General features: G+C 29.1%; 1 protein-coding gene across 3 annotated transcripts in view; it reads left to right on the top strand.

The window, feature by feature from the left end:
- The window catches only part of CalpA (calpain A), a 50,248-nt gene that overhangs the window by 5,304 nt on the left and 29,528 nt on the right, over window positions 1-15,416 (top strand). For 2 of the 3 annotated variants that reach the window (XM_089215938.1, XM_089215937.1), the window contains exon 2: window positions 3,596-3,728. In XM_089215938.1, coding sequence (XP_089072064.1) covers window positions 3,596-3,728 — 133 coding nt within the window. Of the gene's footprint in view, window positions 1-3,595; window positions 3,729-12,674; window positions 13,025-15,416 lie in introns of those variants that run through there. The other variant, XM_089215940.1, reaches the window with a different exon arrangement.

Genomic DNA, 15,416 nt, shown 5'->3' with positions numbered 1-15,416 from the left:
TCATCGAATTATTTTATTGTATAGGTACCTAATATAGTTTATTACCTACTTGGCAGTGAGATGATAAATAATAAACAAAAATATATCCCATAATTACGATTAAAGATTGTACACATTTTAAAGTTGAATAGATTTTAGTATTGTGGGATAAAAATATGTTTGTATCTATGTCCATAAATCTGAGGCGTGAAAATCAGTATCTTGAAAATATTATTGTGCTTAAATATTATTTTAATTCAAAATTTGTCTGTCTATTGTCTTAATCAGTCAACTAGACATGGTGTATATTAGAATGAATGCTTTAAAGACAGTATAGTAATATTATAAAAAATCATATCGTAAAAGCAAAATTTTCTTGGCTCAGCATCCAAAATGATTAAAATGTTAGTATTATTTTGATGACCTATTTTTTTAAAAATATGGTAGTTCCTCCGTCATTGTAATGTTACATTATACTCTTCTTTTTTTGAACGAAACACCATGATATTATATCTGTTTATTAGTCGTTTCAAACGTTAATTTGACATTCAGTGTCAACGCCGGGAAATCTTTATTATAACGAATGGGTTTAATTTTTAATTGCAATTTTTACTATCCAATAATATTATTTTCACACTGTTTAACTGGTTGATATGATGTGTAATTATATGATGATATGATGTGTAATTATGTGAATGAAACTGATCAGGCGTGTTTCACATTGATTATTTTTGTAACGAAAAAAAAATAAAATATAGTCGGTTTGGTGGTTCGCTCCGTTCCGCGTGAACATATTTTGGCAGATGGGAGACTAAAGTATTTTTAAGAGTTTTCATCACGTTTTGTTTATGCATGGAGATGAGTGAATTTATATTTTAAACAATATGTATGTATGGATTGCTCATTTGCCAAAAGTAAATACTATAACCTAACCGTCTTAACCTGTAAAAAATGTTACACGTAATAATGGTTGTGCAGGCTACACGGTCCGTGTATGCTCCTGAATTTGCATAATCTGAATAATTATATCTGAAAAACACAGGCAATTGAGCACTAACTATAAGCAAATCAAAATTATATTGCAAATTCAATATTTTTACTCTCAAAATTGTTCATTAATGTATGATAAGTTAGACAAATTCTTCTGAATTCTCATAGCAATATCACCACCATAATAACTTATATTACTTATTATATTATTACATCTGATATTAAAATTTATTATCTATTTTTAATTTACAAGTCAATACTGACATGACGTATCGTAAAACGGTTTGAATAGGATATGGATATAAATAGTTTCAAATGAGTATAATTTTTTTTCTTTTATTTAATTGTGTATAGTTAGTTATAATAAACGTACCTACTTATAGAGTGGAAAAGTTTTAATTATCTAGGAATATATATTTTTTGAATAACGTCAAAATAACTAAGATCGTTATTATTCGTTACAATTCGAACTTGAAATGTCTGTTAAAACAAAATGTGTATAAGTGTATTTGATGTTTTTAGGTTAGTGTAAAAAAATGTACGAGGAACTTTATAATCTATTTTTAAGCTAATATTTTACAATTATTGACATATAAAAAAAAAAACAATTAGCAAATTTTCATTACCTATTAAAAATATTTTGTTGAAATTTTAACTTCAAATACTTATAAAAAAATGTCACCTTTCATTTTCTATAAACTTAAATATCTATTGGAACAATTTATTTGGGATCTTGTATTAAAGTTTCAAGGTTTTTTTCAAAATGTATGGAAAACAAAAACAAAAATGACAAACGCGTCTATAAATAGCTCTAAAAGAATCAAAATATATTTTTTGAATTATACCATGTATAGAAAATATTAATTTTAACATTAGCGAATATTGCAAGAATCTATGATGGTTATTCAGAGCTTTCAATAATGAAATTGTAGGACTGGACATCTTTGTGCTAATTCTGTATTGCAATATTTAAATTCGACAACTACTAATTTTAGTTTTTGCTATATTTCCCATATAATGAATATATTTAATTTTTCAAAATTTTACCTCACTAATCATTTGAATACAAAGTTTAATGTAGTTTATTACTATACAAATAAATACAAATAAAAATTATATTTCATATAAACTTTAATATTGTTTTTATAATTACATTAAGTTATTAAAATTGTAAACATAAATTTTAACAAGGCAATCACGCCCCGACTAAGATCATTTTGGGTCCGTGGCCAAATATGAACGATATAGGTACTCGTCGGTATCTATTATAGGAAACATACTACCTGCAAGAATCCCACTATTGTTCGAGAGGTTCGGGGCCATGGCAATGAAAATATAAATATTATTACTAAAAGTGAGACATGTGATTCTAAAAATATGTAGTATAGGAGGTAGGATCCTAGTTTATCCTGATATCTTATAATTACCTACCATTTACCAATAATATTTATAAGAAATATTATCAAACCTTGGTTATTGTGTTGTTTATTCATATGACAGTAAAATTCACGATATTTATAATCTATAAAATAATAATAAGTCCATCATTATTCACGATTATACTACTTGGCGGTGGGCTGTAAAGCGTATACACGATTAAATATAATTTAAACTAGTGTGTAGCTTGTAGCAGGCTTTTAGCCACCTTTAGTTACCCATATAAACAGGGATCAAAGAGAAGAGATGGGACTCAGATTCCTACCTCTGGCGATGACTAAAAAGTGTCCCCTTTAACATCCACTAGAAAACGTAGCATTATTTTGGATTTAAATTGTATATGAAATAAATTACAAAGTTTTGAACATAATTGTTCAGGGTTAAAAGTGGGATGATTATGCTTCTACAATAATTACTGTTTTCAGAATAAATTTACCTTAGACATTATACATAAAATGACATAATATGAAAATGAAACGCTTAGAACAATATGGAGACAAAGTCTCCCTAGAATTTTCTACCACTTTAAAGTTTAAACACTATGTATATAAATATAAATTAGTATATGATAGGATTTCACACATTAAATATTGATACAAATATTATATTAGATATTTATTATATTATAATATTTTATAATAATATCATCGAATGAACTACCTCGTATTAAATTTTAAATCTATTTTACTCATCAACAGAAATCTTATAATTCAAAATTAAAAACGAAAAATTTGAAAAAATAGAAAAATTTAAAATTTTTATAAGTAATAAGTAGCATAAAAAATTCGAAATATGAAAAAAAAAATTAAAGTCCAGAAAATGCTTATAAAAATATTTGGAGAAAATATCAAGTCTCTTGATAGTTAATCATTTTTTAATCATAAAATATCATATATCGTATGGTATAGTATATACATTATACCTACATACTATTTTGTAGAAAATTATCCTATACTTAACAATGACTAATTGATAGGTACGGAATGAATGTTAAAAAATATAAAAGAGTACAAATTATGTTATATCTCAAATTTGTAGACGAGAACTCATGTTTTAGTCCAGCGATACTCAAACTTTTTTGTCGTAGATACAGCGTACTATGTGTATTGTGGTTCGGTCATATAATTATGTGCCAAAATTTACATTAGTATGGATTCAGTATTTATAATTTTATGATTTATTATTTTAGTTTGTATCCTTCGCCGAATTCTTTCGGTATGTTCAAACCACGTGGGATATACAAACCCCTGGACAGACTAATGAGATATGAAGGAAACACAGATGGTACACCTAGATACCACCCAAGTTTATCTATTTTCAAGGTAAGCTATGTTTTTTCATATATGATCAGATTTACATATTATTAAATATTGATAAAGTGACAATATATTTCTAACGAACAAAAATCTAACTAATAGCCACGATCTACATAATATGCCCAATGGCCATATATCGGCCTATAGGAGTAAAATACTAAGATACCAATGTAAAATAAATTAATACCTATTTTATAATACATCGATTTTATATTATTTAAATATTACTAAATCGATGTAATAGTGAATATGACTTTATGTAGATTGTATTGATTTCTGATTTAAGAAACTCTATTAAACTAAAATAAATGTCGATACTTACCTAGCCCACATTTTTAAGTATTTTGCAATGTTTTTTTATGGTGTTGGTATTAAAGAGTAATTCTATATTCAAATTCCAGTGCAACCAAAATAAATTTGTCCTCATCAAATTATAGAAATTTTAATTGTCTGAATTTTTGCATCTTAAAAAATAACCTGATATAACTTTAAACATTTAGTTTGAAATAGATTAAGTCTAAACAACCATTAAAAAAATTGATATAATATCTGTTTTTTTTTTTTTTTAATAATCTAAGTATAAAATATTATAAAATAATCGATAACGATTGAATGGCTATAATATATAATTTTTATTGGTCTATAATAAATAATTTTTGTTTATAATAAAAATAAAACCTTATCAACTCCCTCCTTATTTTTAACATGATGTATCAGCATCACCCATAGAATTGTAATTTGTATTGAATAATATGATTATATCATGTAAAATCTTCAGTCTAATAATAACTTCAGATGTTTAAGCATATTAGTCTATTAACTCAACAAAAAAAATCAAAATCAAATAAAATTACTACAATAATTATTCAAAAAAGATTTTCATAATTTTGAATTTAAATATATAGATTTTAGATACCTATAGGTGAATTATATATTTAAATATGTTTATATTATATTCTTCAAATTTTTAATATTCTTTAAAATTATAGTAGACAACTAGTATAATATATTATGTAATACAGTGGCGTACCTAGGCCTTTCTTACGGGGGGGGGGGGATATATTTTCAACCACTCATAAAATAGAAAATTACTTAAAAAAGTAGTACGATCGATTTATCAATAGACACATGAATTAGGCTATTTTATAACTAAAATATAACTGTAATATACATAAAATGAGAAATTTTATTTATTTAAATATAATATAATGCATGTTTATAATTATAATACAAAGTCCAATTTCTGGTTTTTCATATTAGAAAATCTTTCAATGATATCATCAACTGGTATACTGATTTCCTTGTAAATATGTAATAATGCAAGCCCGCATAAGCGCTCCTGGCCCATTTTTTAGCTTAGCCATGTTTTTAGTTTGTAATACAAGCATAAAGCAAAATAGTAAATATTATAAAGAATTAAAAGCACTACTATACCTAGATTTATAAGCAAAATATGTAGTTTAGAGGATTGGTGATTAAAAAATAATGTATTCTGTAAATATTCAACTAACAGAACTTTTTTTTTTAAACAAGAAGTAGAAAATATAATAGCAGTAAGCATTCAATTACATTTTTAAAATAATGTTGGTTGGTTCCTACAAATATTTTAAAAACTTATCCAGCTATGTTATAATAAAAGTATATTATGATAGAATACACTATCTAAACTAAAAATAATTGTTAAATTATTAAAAGTTCTTTAAATTCTTAAAAGTATTAGAAGATAATATTTTTCCGTCAAAATTATAAAAACACTAAAAACAACTACTTAATAACAAAACACACTTATTATACGGCCCATGAGGGGGGGGGGTGCGAATGCCCCCATCCCCCCCACAGATACGCCACTGATGTGATATGTAAATGGACATCTTTGTTTGGGTTCAATAAATGTTCAGCATACATATTGTTCAACACCTGTTTTATTCATAATTTATTAAGCCAGGTTCCCACATAGCATTTTGGATGATGATTGCATTTTTAAAATATATTTTAATCGTCATAAAGAAAATATTTCTCTGGATATATTTTCAAAATGTGTTGAACATACACTGTATATAATATTATTTCTAAATAATTTACAAAATATTTTAAACACGTTTCTTGAAAATATTTTAAGATAATCATAAAATATATACGTTTTAATAATATTATTGACTGTGATAACTGATAATAATGAAATATTATAATATATAATATATATATTTAATATTATATTATATATATATATATATATATATATATAAATTACATTACCTAATTACAATAAATACAATAAAGTTTTTTTTTAATCTTATTGTTTATTATTCATAGTCAAAATCCTATTTTTAATATTATGTTAATTACAGGACTGCACCTTCATTATTTTTACTCTGTTGCCGTAAGAATCTAAACAACATTCTAAATCATTTTTTATAACTATAATGATTTTTCCTTTAAAGCTTAAATTAATTAACTTTAACATGAATATTAATTTTTTTTCAGTAAATTTAACTTACAATTTACCCAAAAAGTACATTCAACTATATTTTGAAGTTAATTTAAAAATTAATACAAAATATTATCAGATATTTTGAAAAAATTGTTTACAGTATATTTTAAAAATCAAATTATAAATATATTTAAAAAATATCCTCAAAAATATTTTGAAAACAAAACAAAAATATTTTGAAGATAATTTTTTCAGGCCAAAAAATTTTCTTATTAATGATATCAAACAAATTAAAACGCCATGACAAAGAAAATATTATCTTCTATATTGTGTTAACTTTTTGTGTTTCTACTAGGAGTACAGACTGAGTTTATGGTTTTATTCCGTGCTAAACAGTTTTTGCTATGTTACGCACTTGTAAGACGGAAACAACACATGCGAGTTGCGAGTACTTCGTCCTCTTAAGGTTTAACAATCATAGTCTCAAATTGTATAGTGAAAAACCAACGGTGAAAACTGCGATAAAAATTTTATAATAAAAATACGATTAAGACTTTATGTAAGGAAACATTATTAATAGGTTAGGTTAATTTAAAAAAAAATCGAATACTAAATTGATTAATTTTTTTATTTTTACTAAATGTTAACTTTTTATTTTAACTTATAGGTACCTCGACCATATTAATTGTAATTACAACTAAAATATTTAATTTTGTCCATTACGAAAGATAAAATTGAACGTACTTACAGGCACATTTATAAAGATTATATTATATGTATAATGCCAATAATGCCATAATTGCATCATTATTTATAAAGTTACTCACACAATTATATTTCAATAGCACATAGATAAACGATTTTCAATTTCTTCAAAATTGTTATAGTATTATTATAGTTCTTATAATGATTTAATTAAGTCAATTATTTTGATATAATCCGAAAGTATTCAGACAATTATAAGATTTGATTCCTGATTGATGTGACAGACTATCATCATTAATTTTAATTTACTTTACTTTTTGTAGGTATATTGAATAATATAACTATAAATTATGTTAGATTTTATTTAAAATTTTGAGAATTTGGAGTAAATAAATTACAAATGCATGGAGCCTTAATATCTAAATTAAACAATGTGTGATAATAATTCTTAAAAAGTAATTACCAGTATTGAGTTTTATCATTTGGGTCTAGTGTAGGTATACTGCAGTTTGAATATATTTTCAGTAAAATAGTTATGATCAAAGTTGGTCTTGTTCTTGAGGTCTTGCAAGACTCTTGCTGCAAGCCCAAGATTATTATTATTATTATCTAAGTCTTAGATTTTCTAAAGCATATTTAGTCATTCGCAAGCATCAAAACCGGCTAAACAACGAATCCGCAGTAATTAATAGTAATCAGCAGTCAAAACTTGAAAATACTATATTATTTTGGCATTTACTCGTATAATTCATTAATAAAAACTGTTCTTATTCTAGTGTCCACAGGCCACAGTCACTATAGCCTATAGGTACTACCTAACTGCTAGTTAATGATTTTATTTTATTTTTACCTATTGCATGGACCCTATATAAATATATGTAGCTAATATTAATGATTTTAAGGTATAGATAATTCTAGAATATATAATATAAATTTATTGAAATTCAAGTAGCATATTTATGTACAAGTATATCTCAAACATTAGACGTTCTAGAGCAATAGTTACGATCAATAGATAGAACAAATCCGCATTAATATTCACGTTTTAAAATCGAGAACGACGAGAACTATGCTTCAAGTATAATATTATATATTATTGAAAAAAAAAATAACATATAGACGTGCCTGTTTTTTATGTACACCGTAATAAAGTAGACAATTTTTTTTTATATCATTTAAATTATCAAGCCGTATGGATGTATAGTAAATCTAAACATATTTAAGAGGTAATTTAAAATCAAGCTAACAGATGGTAGCTAAACTAGTTATATGATATTATATTATCAACAATATTATATCTACTACAACCAATGCTGTATTGACAGCATATTTTTATAGAATTTTAGTTTTAAATTTCAAATGAGAGGGCGTGAAAATAATTGGCATACGACCAAATATTTATCAAATATATTGATGAAAATATTTGCAGGGGCTTAGGTTAGTTAAACATGTACCTACTCAAAGTGTCATAGAAAAGTTTTATTCGATTGCAAAGCTGACGTGATTGTAACATTTTTAGAAGTTTTTGAGGACAACTGAAATTGTTCGATATTTTTTCTATTATATAATTGACAATAGTAATATTAGGTATGAGATTGAAAACACTTTTCCTGAACTAGGAGAAAATAGAATGTCTCTAATAAGTTCATGAATAAATATTCGTTATTTGGTTATGAATGTTATAAATAGATAAGTAGACGCGGAACTGCAAAAACAATAAAAATCCGTGAAATATTGAATTAGATCTGCTTTATAGTATCTGGTATGTGTACTTTGTCATTGAGTTGAGGTGACTGTAAAGGATGCATCAACTTTGTAGGTATTCAAACTATATTCTCACTAAATTTTTCTTTTGTTTTTCCTAATTATTTTATAAATTACTAGGAATTATTTACTTTTTACCCCCCCCCCCCTCCGTAAGTACCAATTAGATCTATTTTTCTACCAGAAAACATTTTCAACGATGAAAATTAAAGCATTTTTACTGCTCCAAAACTTAAAAGATAATTTTTAATTACAGACATGAAATATAAGTTATGCACACACACATGCACAATTCTATTATAAACGTTAGGCATTGTATACCTTTATGGCGTTAGTATAACAACATTACAAATTTATAACCCAATTTTTCTAAAACGATGCATTGACTGCGGTATCAATTATTATTAGGTACTTGAGAGTTCGGTTGTAAACACGAGAAAAAAACCTATAGATACTCAGCTTACAAAAAAATATTTAGCAATCGGTGCATAGAGATAATGATAAAAAGAAACAGATAGAAAAATTTGTCTTGCGTTGTTCTCACGCGGTGATTGCACATAATTTATTACATTATTCGCTGTATAAGAATTTCTCTATAATTATTTTTTCTATGAATTCTAATTTTACGATGTTATAATGACATTAGACGGGCTTTATATTCTCTAAAAACTATGCATAGGATATAATAAAATAAGTTTTTATTATTTTATTGCTAACATTACTATAGTTTTCTTCAATAAGTTAGTAGGCATATAAAGTAATAAAAATACTTAAATATTTAGCTACATTAAGTGCAAAATAGAAATATTTATAACAAATTTCGAAAACGATATTTCTTTTGAAGTACTAATAAGTAACAGCTGTTTTGTTCCATATTTATTGGACTCATATTTGTGTACCGGTTTTTTAACATATGTTCGAATGTCTTTGTATTTTATGCTGAATGACATTTTAACAAATGATGTCACTGGAACGATTTGCATATCGTTACCAAATTATTAGTGAAAACGTAGTATTCATTTCTTCCGAGAACTCGGTATACTTGTTATTGTTACTATACTTGTTTAGAATTGCTTGTAATTGTGGACGGGGCACCATTTAATTACGGTAATTTAGAGCACTTGATTTTAAAATATTGATTATTAATATTCGTTCAGGAGATTAAACAAAAATGTAAAATGAAAATTTTGTTAAATCTATAAATATATTGTATATGCTTAAAATTTTGAGAGAAGTTCTCAATTATTATTAAAATGAGACATTATCACTGTACCAATTTTATAGCATCCCGTGCATAATATATTAATACAATATATTTGTAAATATACTCGTTTTCGTATCTAGTCGATTGTGTGGTGACTTGTATTACTATTATTTATTGTGTGAACGTATATTTTCCAAAGTTAAAATATTATAAATTATAACTATAATAAATTTCTCAAAATATTATGGAAGTTCTGTATATTATAAAAGAGATTATATTGTTAAAAAGAAAATTATGCTTAAATGCTAGGTATTGCTAAAAATTCAGCATTTCAGCAGAAGTATCAAGGTTATTGATTTTAGATATTATTCGTGTTAAAGCTTTTATATGTTTGTTAATAAAAATAACCGCGTTGATATAAGCCTTTGGAAACAATTAATAATGGTTTATTGTAATTATTTTTTTCAAAATCACGGACACTGCTTGCTCTAGGTATATTTTTAGGAGCTTAGATCCTAATTCTTATATTAATCATGTGAAGTTGTCATACATTTTTTTTTAAAGCCATTACGTTCTTTAATCAAAATATGCATTTCTTGCAAAATAAAAAAGTAGTCATTACCTAATTAGAATATTAGACTAACAATAATTATGTAAAAAAAATCAGTGCATACTAGTTGTCTCCCAAAACATAGGAATTGCTTCTCATCCTTATCATAAATAAAAAGGTTAATATACACTAGTTGCCTCTGATTATCAGGTAGTTCATTATTTTCTACGAGTTGCCTCCCTAGAATTTTCAAACTAATTGCCTACTGTATTGAATTAAGTAGTGGTTCATAAACTTTACTATAAAACTCCTCGAAAATGCATAAATAGAATTTATTTATTTATAATATTTATAATGAAAGAATATACATTATACACTAGCTAATAAATTTTACAAAATGTAGTATTTGCATTATTAATAATGTATTCCATATTCAAAAATGCATAATATAGATACTAACTTTTTTATGTTTTTATTACATGCGTTTTGGTCGGAGAACATTATGTATTTGCAAATACAGACCATACAAAATAATCAAATGTAAAAAGCTTCTAAATATTATTTAAAATTATCTATTTTTTCATAAATTCTTTCAAACAATATATATATATATATATATATATTTACGAAGCTTATCTATTTTTTTCAACATGCCAAATACTATTATAACATTTTACGCGTCATATTATTGCTGCAATACCTATTTCAAGCCTTAACCTAATAACCAAAGTTAATCTTACATAATCTTGACTTTTGGAATAGTAACTGTTATTGGTATATATTTCTCTATTATTCAATGCATATAAATGTATGCAGATATCATTGTCATTGGTGCACATTTAATTCATTGCCCTGCAAATAACTTAATAATAACTGTTCATTATTAAGAGATTGTCTCATGGAAACGTGTGGACATGAAATACTCAAGACAGTGGCGTCGAAGTCCTAAAAATCTAGTAGCGCGAAAAATATTTCAAGAGGCACAATATCTTAATATCGACAAAAATGGCGTAACGTGGAGAGGAAAGTAGTCAATATAAAGCAGCCCTATACTAAATTTTCAAAATATGTCAGACAAAGGCCCGGCCTTAACATAGGGTTTGGCGTCACTGGCTCAAGAGATAACGTTGTTAACCATATTTAGCCGCCGTCGTGACAAGCCGTAATTTTTATGGTTTTCTTATAAAACATTGGTACTTTACGCGGTCATAGAATGTGGGTTAGTGAGTGGTTTTATTGTAAAACACATACAAACAAAATTTTAAAGGAGATTCATGTGGTTCCATAAGATGCCCGATTTTTGATATTTGCAAATCTTCTTATAATACAGGGTCCGGCAAAAAAACCTCCCGCATTTCAAAAAGCAGTTATAAATAATCAAAAAAAGATACAGAAAAAATATTCTGAATTACAAATACTATGCCATTTTTAGTATGAGTGCATCTGAAGATTTCTGCGCAGGATTCTTCTTAAACGCCTATCAAAAAGTCCCAGAGAAGCTGCATGTTTAACTGCTGAATGTCTTGGAGATTGATAAGATGGACACCCTCACACGTGCCATTTTAAATCGCAGAACCGCCGTTAGAAATATAATCCTCTGCCGACTGATACTCCCTACATCATAGTTGTACCGCCACGAAAATTCAAATAGTACGATCTCTAAGTACGGGAGGTTTTTTTTGTCAGGCCCTGTAATTCATGTTTAACCATGCCCGTTTTATTAAACCTTTTTCGAGAGTTATTTTTATAGGACTTAAAAAAAAAAAATCGGGCTCCTGACCGAACTGGATTTCTATAGATCTTCTCTTCAATTTTGCTCTTGGGTGTTTTTACAATAAAATCACTCGGTGACCCATATTATTTGAACTCGCAAACGTGTTTTTAAACGATTTTTTTCGCGTAAATATTTTGATGAGATGTCCTGTTATTGCACGACGGCAGAGCTCGCTCGTCGCAAACGACACAACAACAACATCGACCGTCGACTCGCGCACGCACACGCGTCGGAGGACGACGCACATAAATCGCGCAAAAAACTTGGTAACCAATTCGACGCCGCCGCCCGTAGCCAGCTCGACGACGACGGTACGAAATCGCAACCGGTTCGGAATGTTTTCAGAAAACCACCGCCGGCCGTCCAACACGGCCAGGAACGTATCGGTATTGCCGGGTCCCCACCACCAATTTGAGTGTTTCGCACGGGTACGCGGTGGTAGGAGTGGGGGGGGGGGAGACGGCGGACGCGGCCGTCGACCCGGCGCGCCGCACGCGCGTTCATCGGTACGCACAACAACACCGGCAGGCACGCATCGAGTGCTCTAGAGAGTAGTGCCTACACACCGAAACTTCACCAGTCTCGCCACCGGTTGCACGGCTGTCCGGTTCGGGTGTCGACGGTCGTCCGCGCATCAGTACTACGGTTTCGTCGGCGTTTCCGCATCGTCGTTCGGTGGGCACCGATTTCCGCGTCAATCTCCCTCGCGAACGGGCGCATCGGAGCTCTTTGGCCGCGATCGACTCCGATGGAGGGTTTCAAGGACCAAGTGATGAACCTGCTGAACGGCAGCGAGGCCCTGACCGGCGACAAGATAATATCTGCCATCAGCGAACTGCAGCCCATCTTGCCGTCGCTCAAACATCTGAAAGTGGTGAGTGCCCACCTTTGACATGGCATCGTTGCCAATATACCCAGTCGTATTGTGGACTGTCCGTCTCCCACAACCCACCGCCGTCGTCGAGGTCAAACGACGTCTTTACGCCAAACCTCAAACTATAAACACTCGACATTGTTGTTAGAAAGAGGTAGCGCGTATAGGTGGTATGGTGTGTTTTTTCTTAAAATAATGTTGTTAAGTTTCTCTCTTTCGATATCAATGGTTACAAAAGGACCAAGTCGTGTGCTTTTTTTTTAAAAAAAAAAAAAAGTTTTTTCATAGGTATAATATGGTCCCGATCAAATATACCACCTGTTGAAACGTCGTACTTACGATTTATTCACTTGGCACGACCAATGACTATAATATCTATATAGTGACTTCACAGTACTTTTTATATGTATATTATATAATATATATATATATATATATATATTATGCATAAATATTTTCCCTGTAAACAGTGAGTGATTAGCAGTTATTTGTCAGTTGCTTCGACATTATCGGTGGTCACTGCGATACCATACGGATAATGCCCTTTTATTTATAATTGTGTGGGTACTTTATAACTCTAAAGTTAAGTAAATCGTTCATTCGTTGCATATAGTTATTAGTTATATACTTGTATAGAAAAAGAGTTCTATGTGTTAGGACTACATTATTGAGTCTTATATCTTTTAAATGGTGCAATATATTTTTTTAATTATATATAATATAATACACGTTTAGCATATTAACTATAGTAAAGCATAATTAATTATAAAGCACAATAATTAGTATTTAGTATGCTTAATACGTTTATTCTAAAACGACGCGATTGAGCATAACTCGCAATGGGTCTATCTACTCTATCTGTTTTGTGACGTGTATTCGTGTCCGATCGTAATAAGCGAAATACCTAACACTGTACTAGGCCTAGGCATTTTTCGGATATTAATAAAATTAAAAGTATAGAAACTCTGTTTTCGAGTACAAACGTTGTTCTATATAACTAGCATACCTATAAAAATATCATGTTTGTCGTGTTTCAAGCGTGTGCGCGACAATAACGATCACGATAATGATAAAACGTGTTTCTACAGCGCTGCGCGACTTCGACGATTTATCTGATTTGATATAAAATATAAATACATTTCAACTATTCCGTGGCTATACGGCGATTACGGCGTATTTCAAAAATCGTAACAAAACGAACAATTTAGAATCACAGTCCCGTTTCGCCGGGTTCGCAGGTCTACACCCCACAAGTCCCGCCTTTGTCGACCGCCTCTCTTACGTCTTACGATATTGTTTTCTACATCTCAGTGGATAGATCTCCCAGGCAAACTCCCAACGGGAAACGAAACACGACGCCTATAGCTGAAGTTTATGTACATTTTTCAATTTCAACACTAGTAAATTTCGTCACGAATCATCGTATAAAATACCGAAACGATAAATATCCGTCGGTCTTTACATTAATTGTCCCTTATATTTACTGTTATAAATTATAATTGTATAGTAGTAGTTGAATATCGAGATAATTTTATAACGATTTAAGTGGCGGCGGCTTTAATTATTGGAAGAAATTACGTTTACTGGCGATAACGGTACATCGATATAACAACGGTCTGCGAAACTGGTAGACTTGTGCACGGCGCGAATTAAAACTAAATTCTCTATATTAATTTTCGTAAAGAAAAATTTATTCTTTAAAAGATATCACCCTCGGCCGTGCCTTGTGCCTTACCGATTTTTATCTGGCCGAGTTAAAGCTAGTTTAAAGCTATTTGAGTAGGTTTACAAACAAAAATATAATATCAACATATTGTACCTAATTTATATAAACGTCTGTTTATAATACGTCGCTTTCTTCCAGTCCGGTCCGGAATCTGGATTATGTTTTTAACCGTTATCGATATAAGTCTAAGCCGTCTAAGGTATAGATTTTTCTCTGTTTATACCATCGTCTCGGTACACGTATAACACATTCAGATATACCAATGGTGTTAAAATAGAATAGCTATTGTTATATGTACATACTGTACTAAGTTATGCTACTTGGAGGCCAATTTTAACATAATATCGCCATTTATTACGCCTTCACCATATTTTTCCATCTACTCTTTTTCGAAACGGAAAAATATTTTCATTAGCTTTCCACTATTATATAAAAAAAAAACCGTCGGTGTCAATTGAAATCTATCTTTCGTTTTTCAGTCGATCGGGCTATTATCGAGTTGTCTCGGTGGTAGGTACAATAGACGAGCATGTGTATACTAAGATGTAATTATTAATTTGATAATTCACAAATAAAACATTATGTAATTCATAGAGTTATAACACGACGGGGAAATATAAAACAAACACGATTCTTCATCAGGATGTAAATATAGGCGTACTGTGG

Source organism: Diuraphis noxia, unplaced genomic scaffold, assembly GCF_037042655.1.
Source record: "Diuraphis noxia isolate RWA-SAM2 unplaced genomic scaffold, SU_Dnox_SAM2 contig0001, whole genome shotgun sequence".
Classification (NCBI taxonomy): Eukaryota; Metazoa; Arthropoda; class Insecta; order Hemiptera; family Aphididae; genus Diuraphis; species Diuraphis noxia.
Note: the sequence above shows the minus strand (reverse complement) of the source record. Positions and strands in the feature narration are given on the sequence as shown.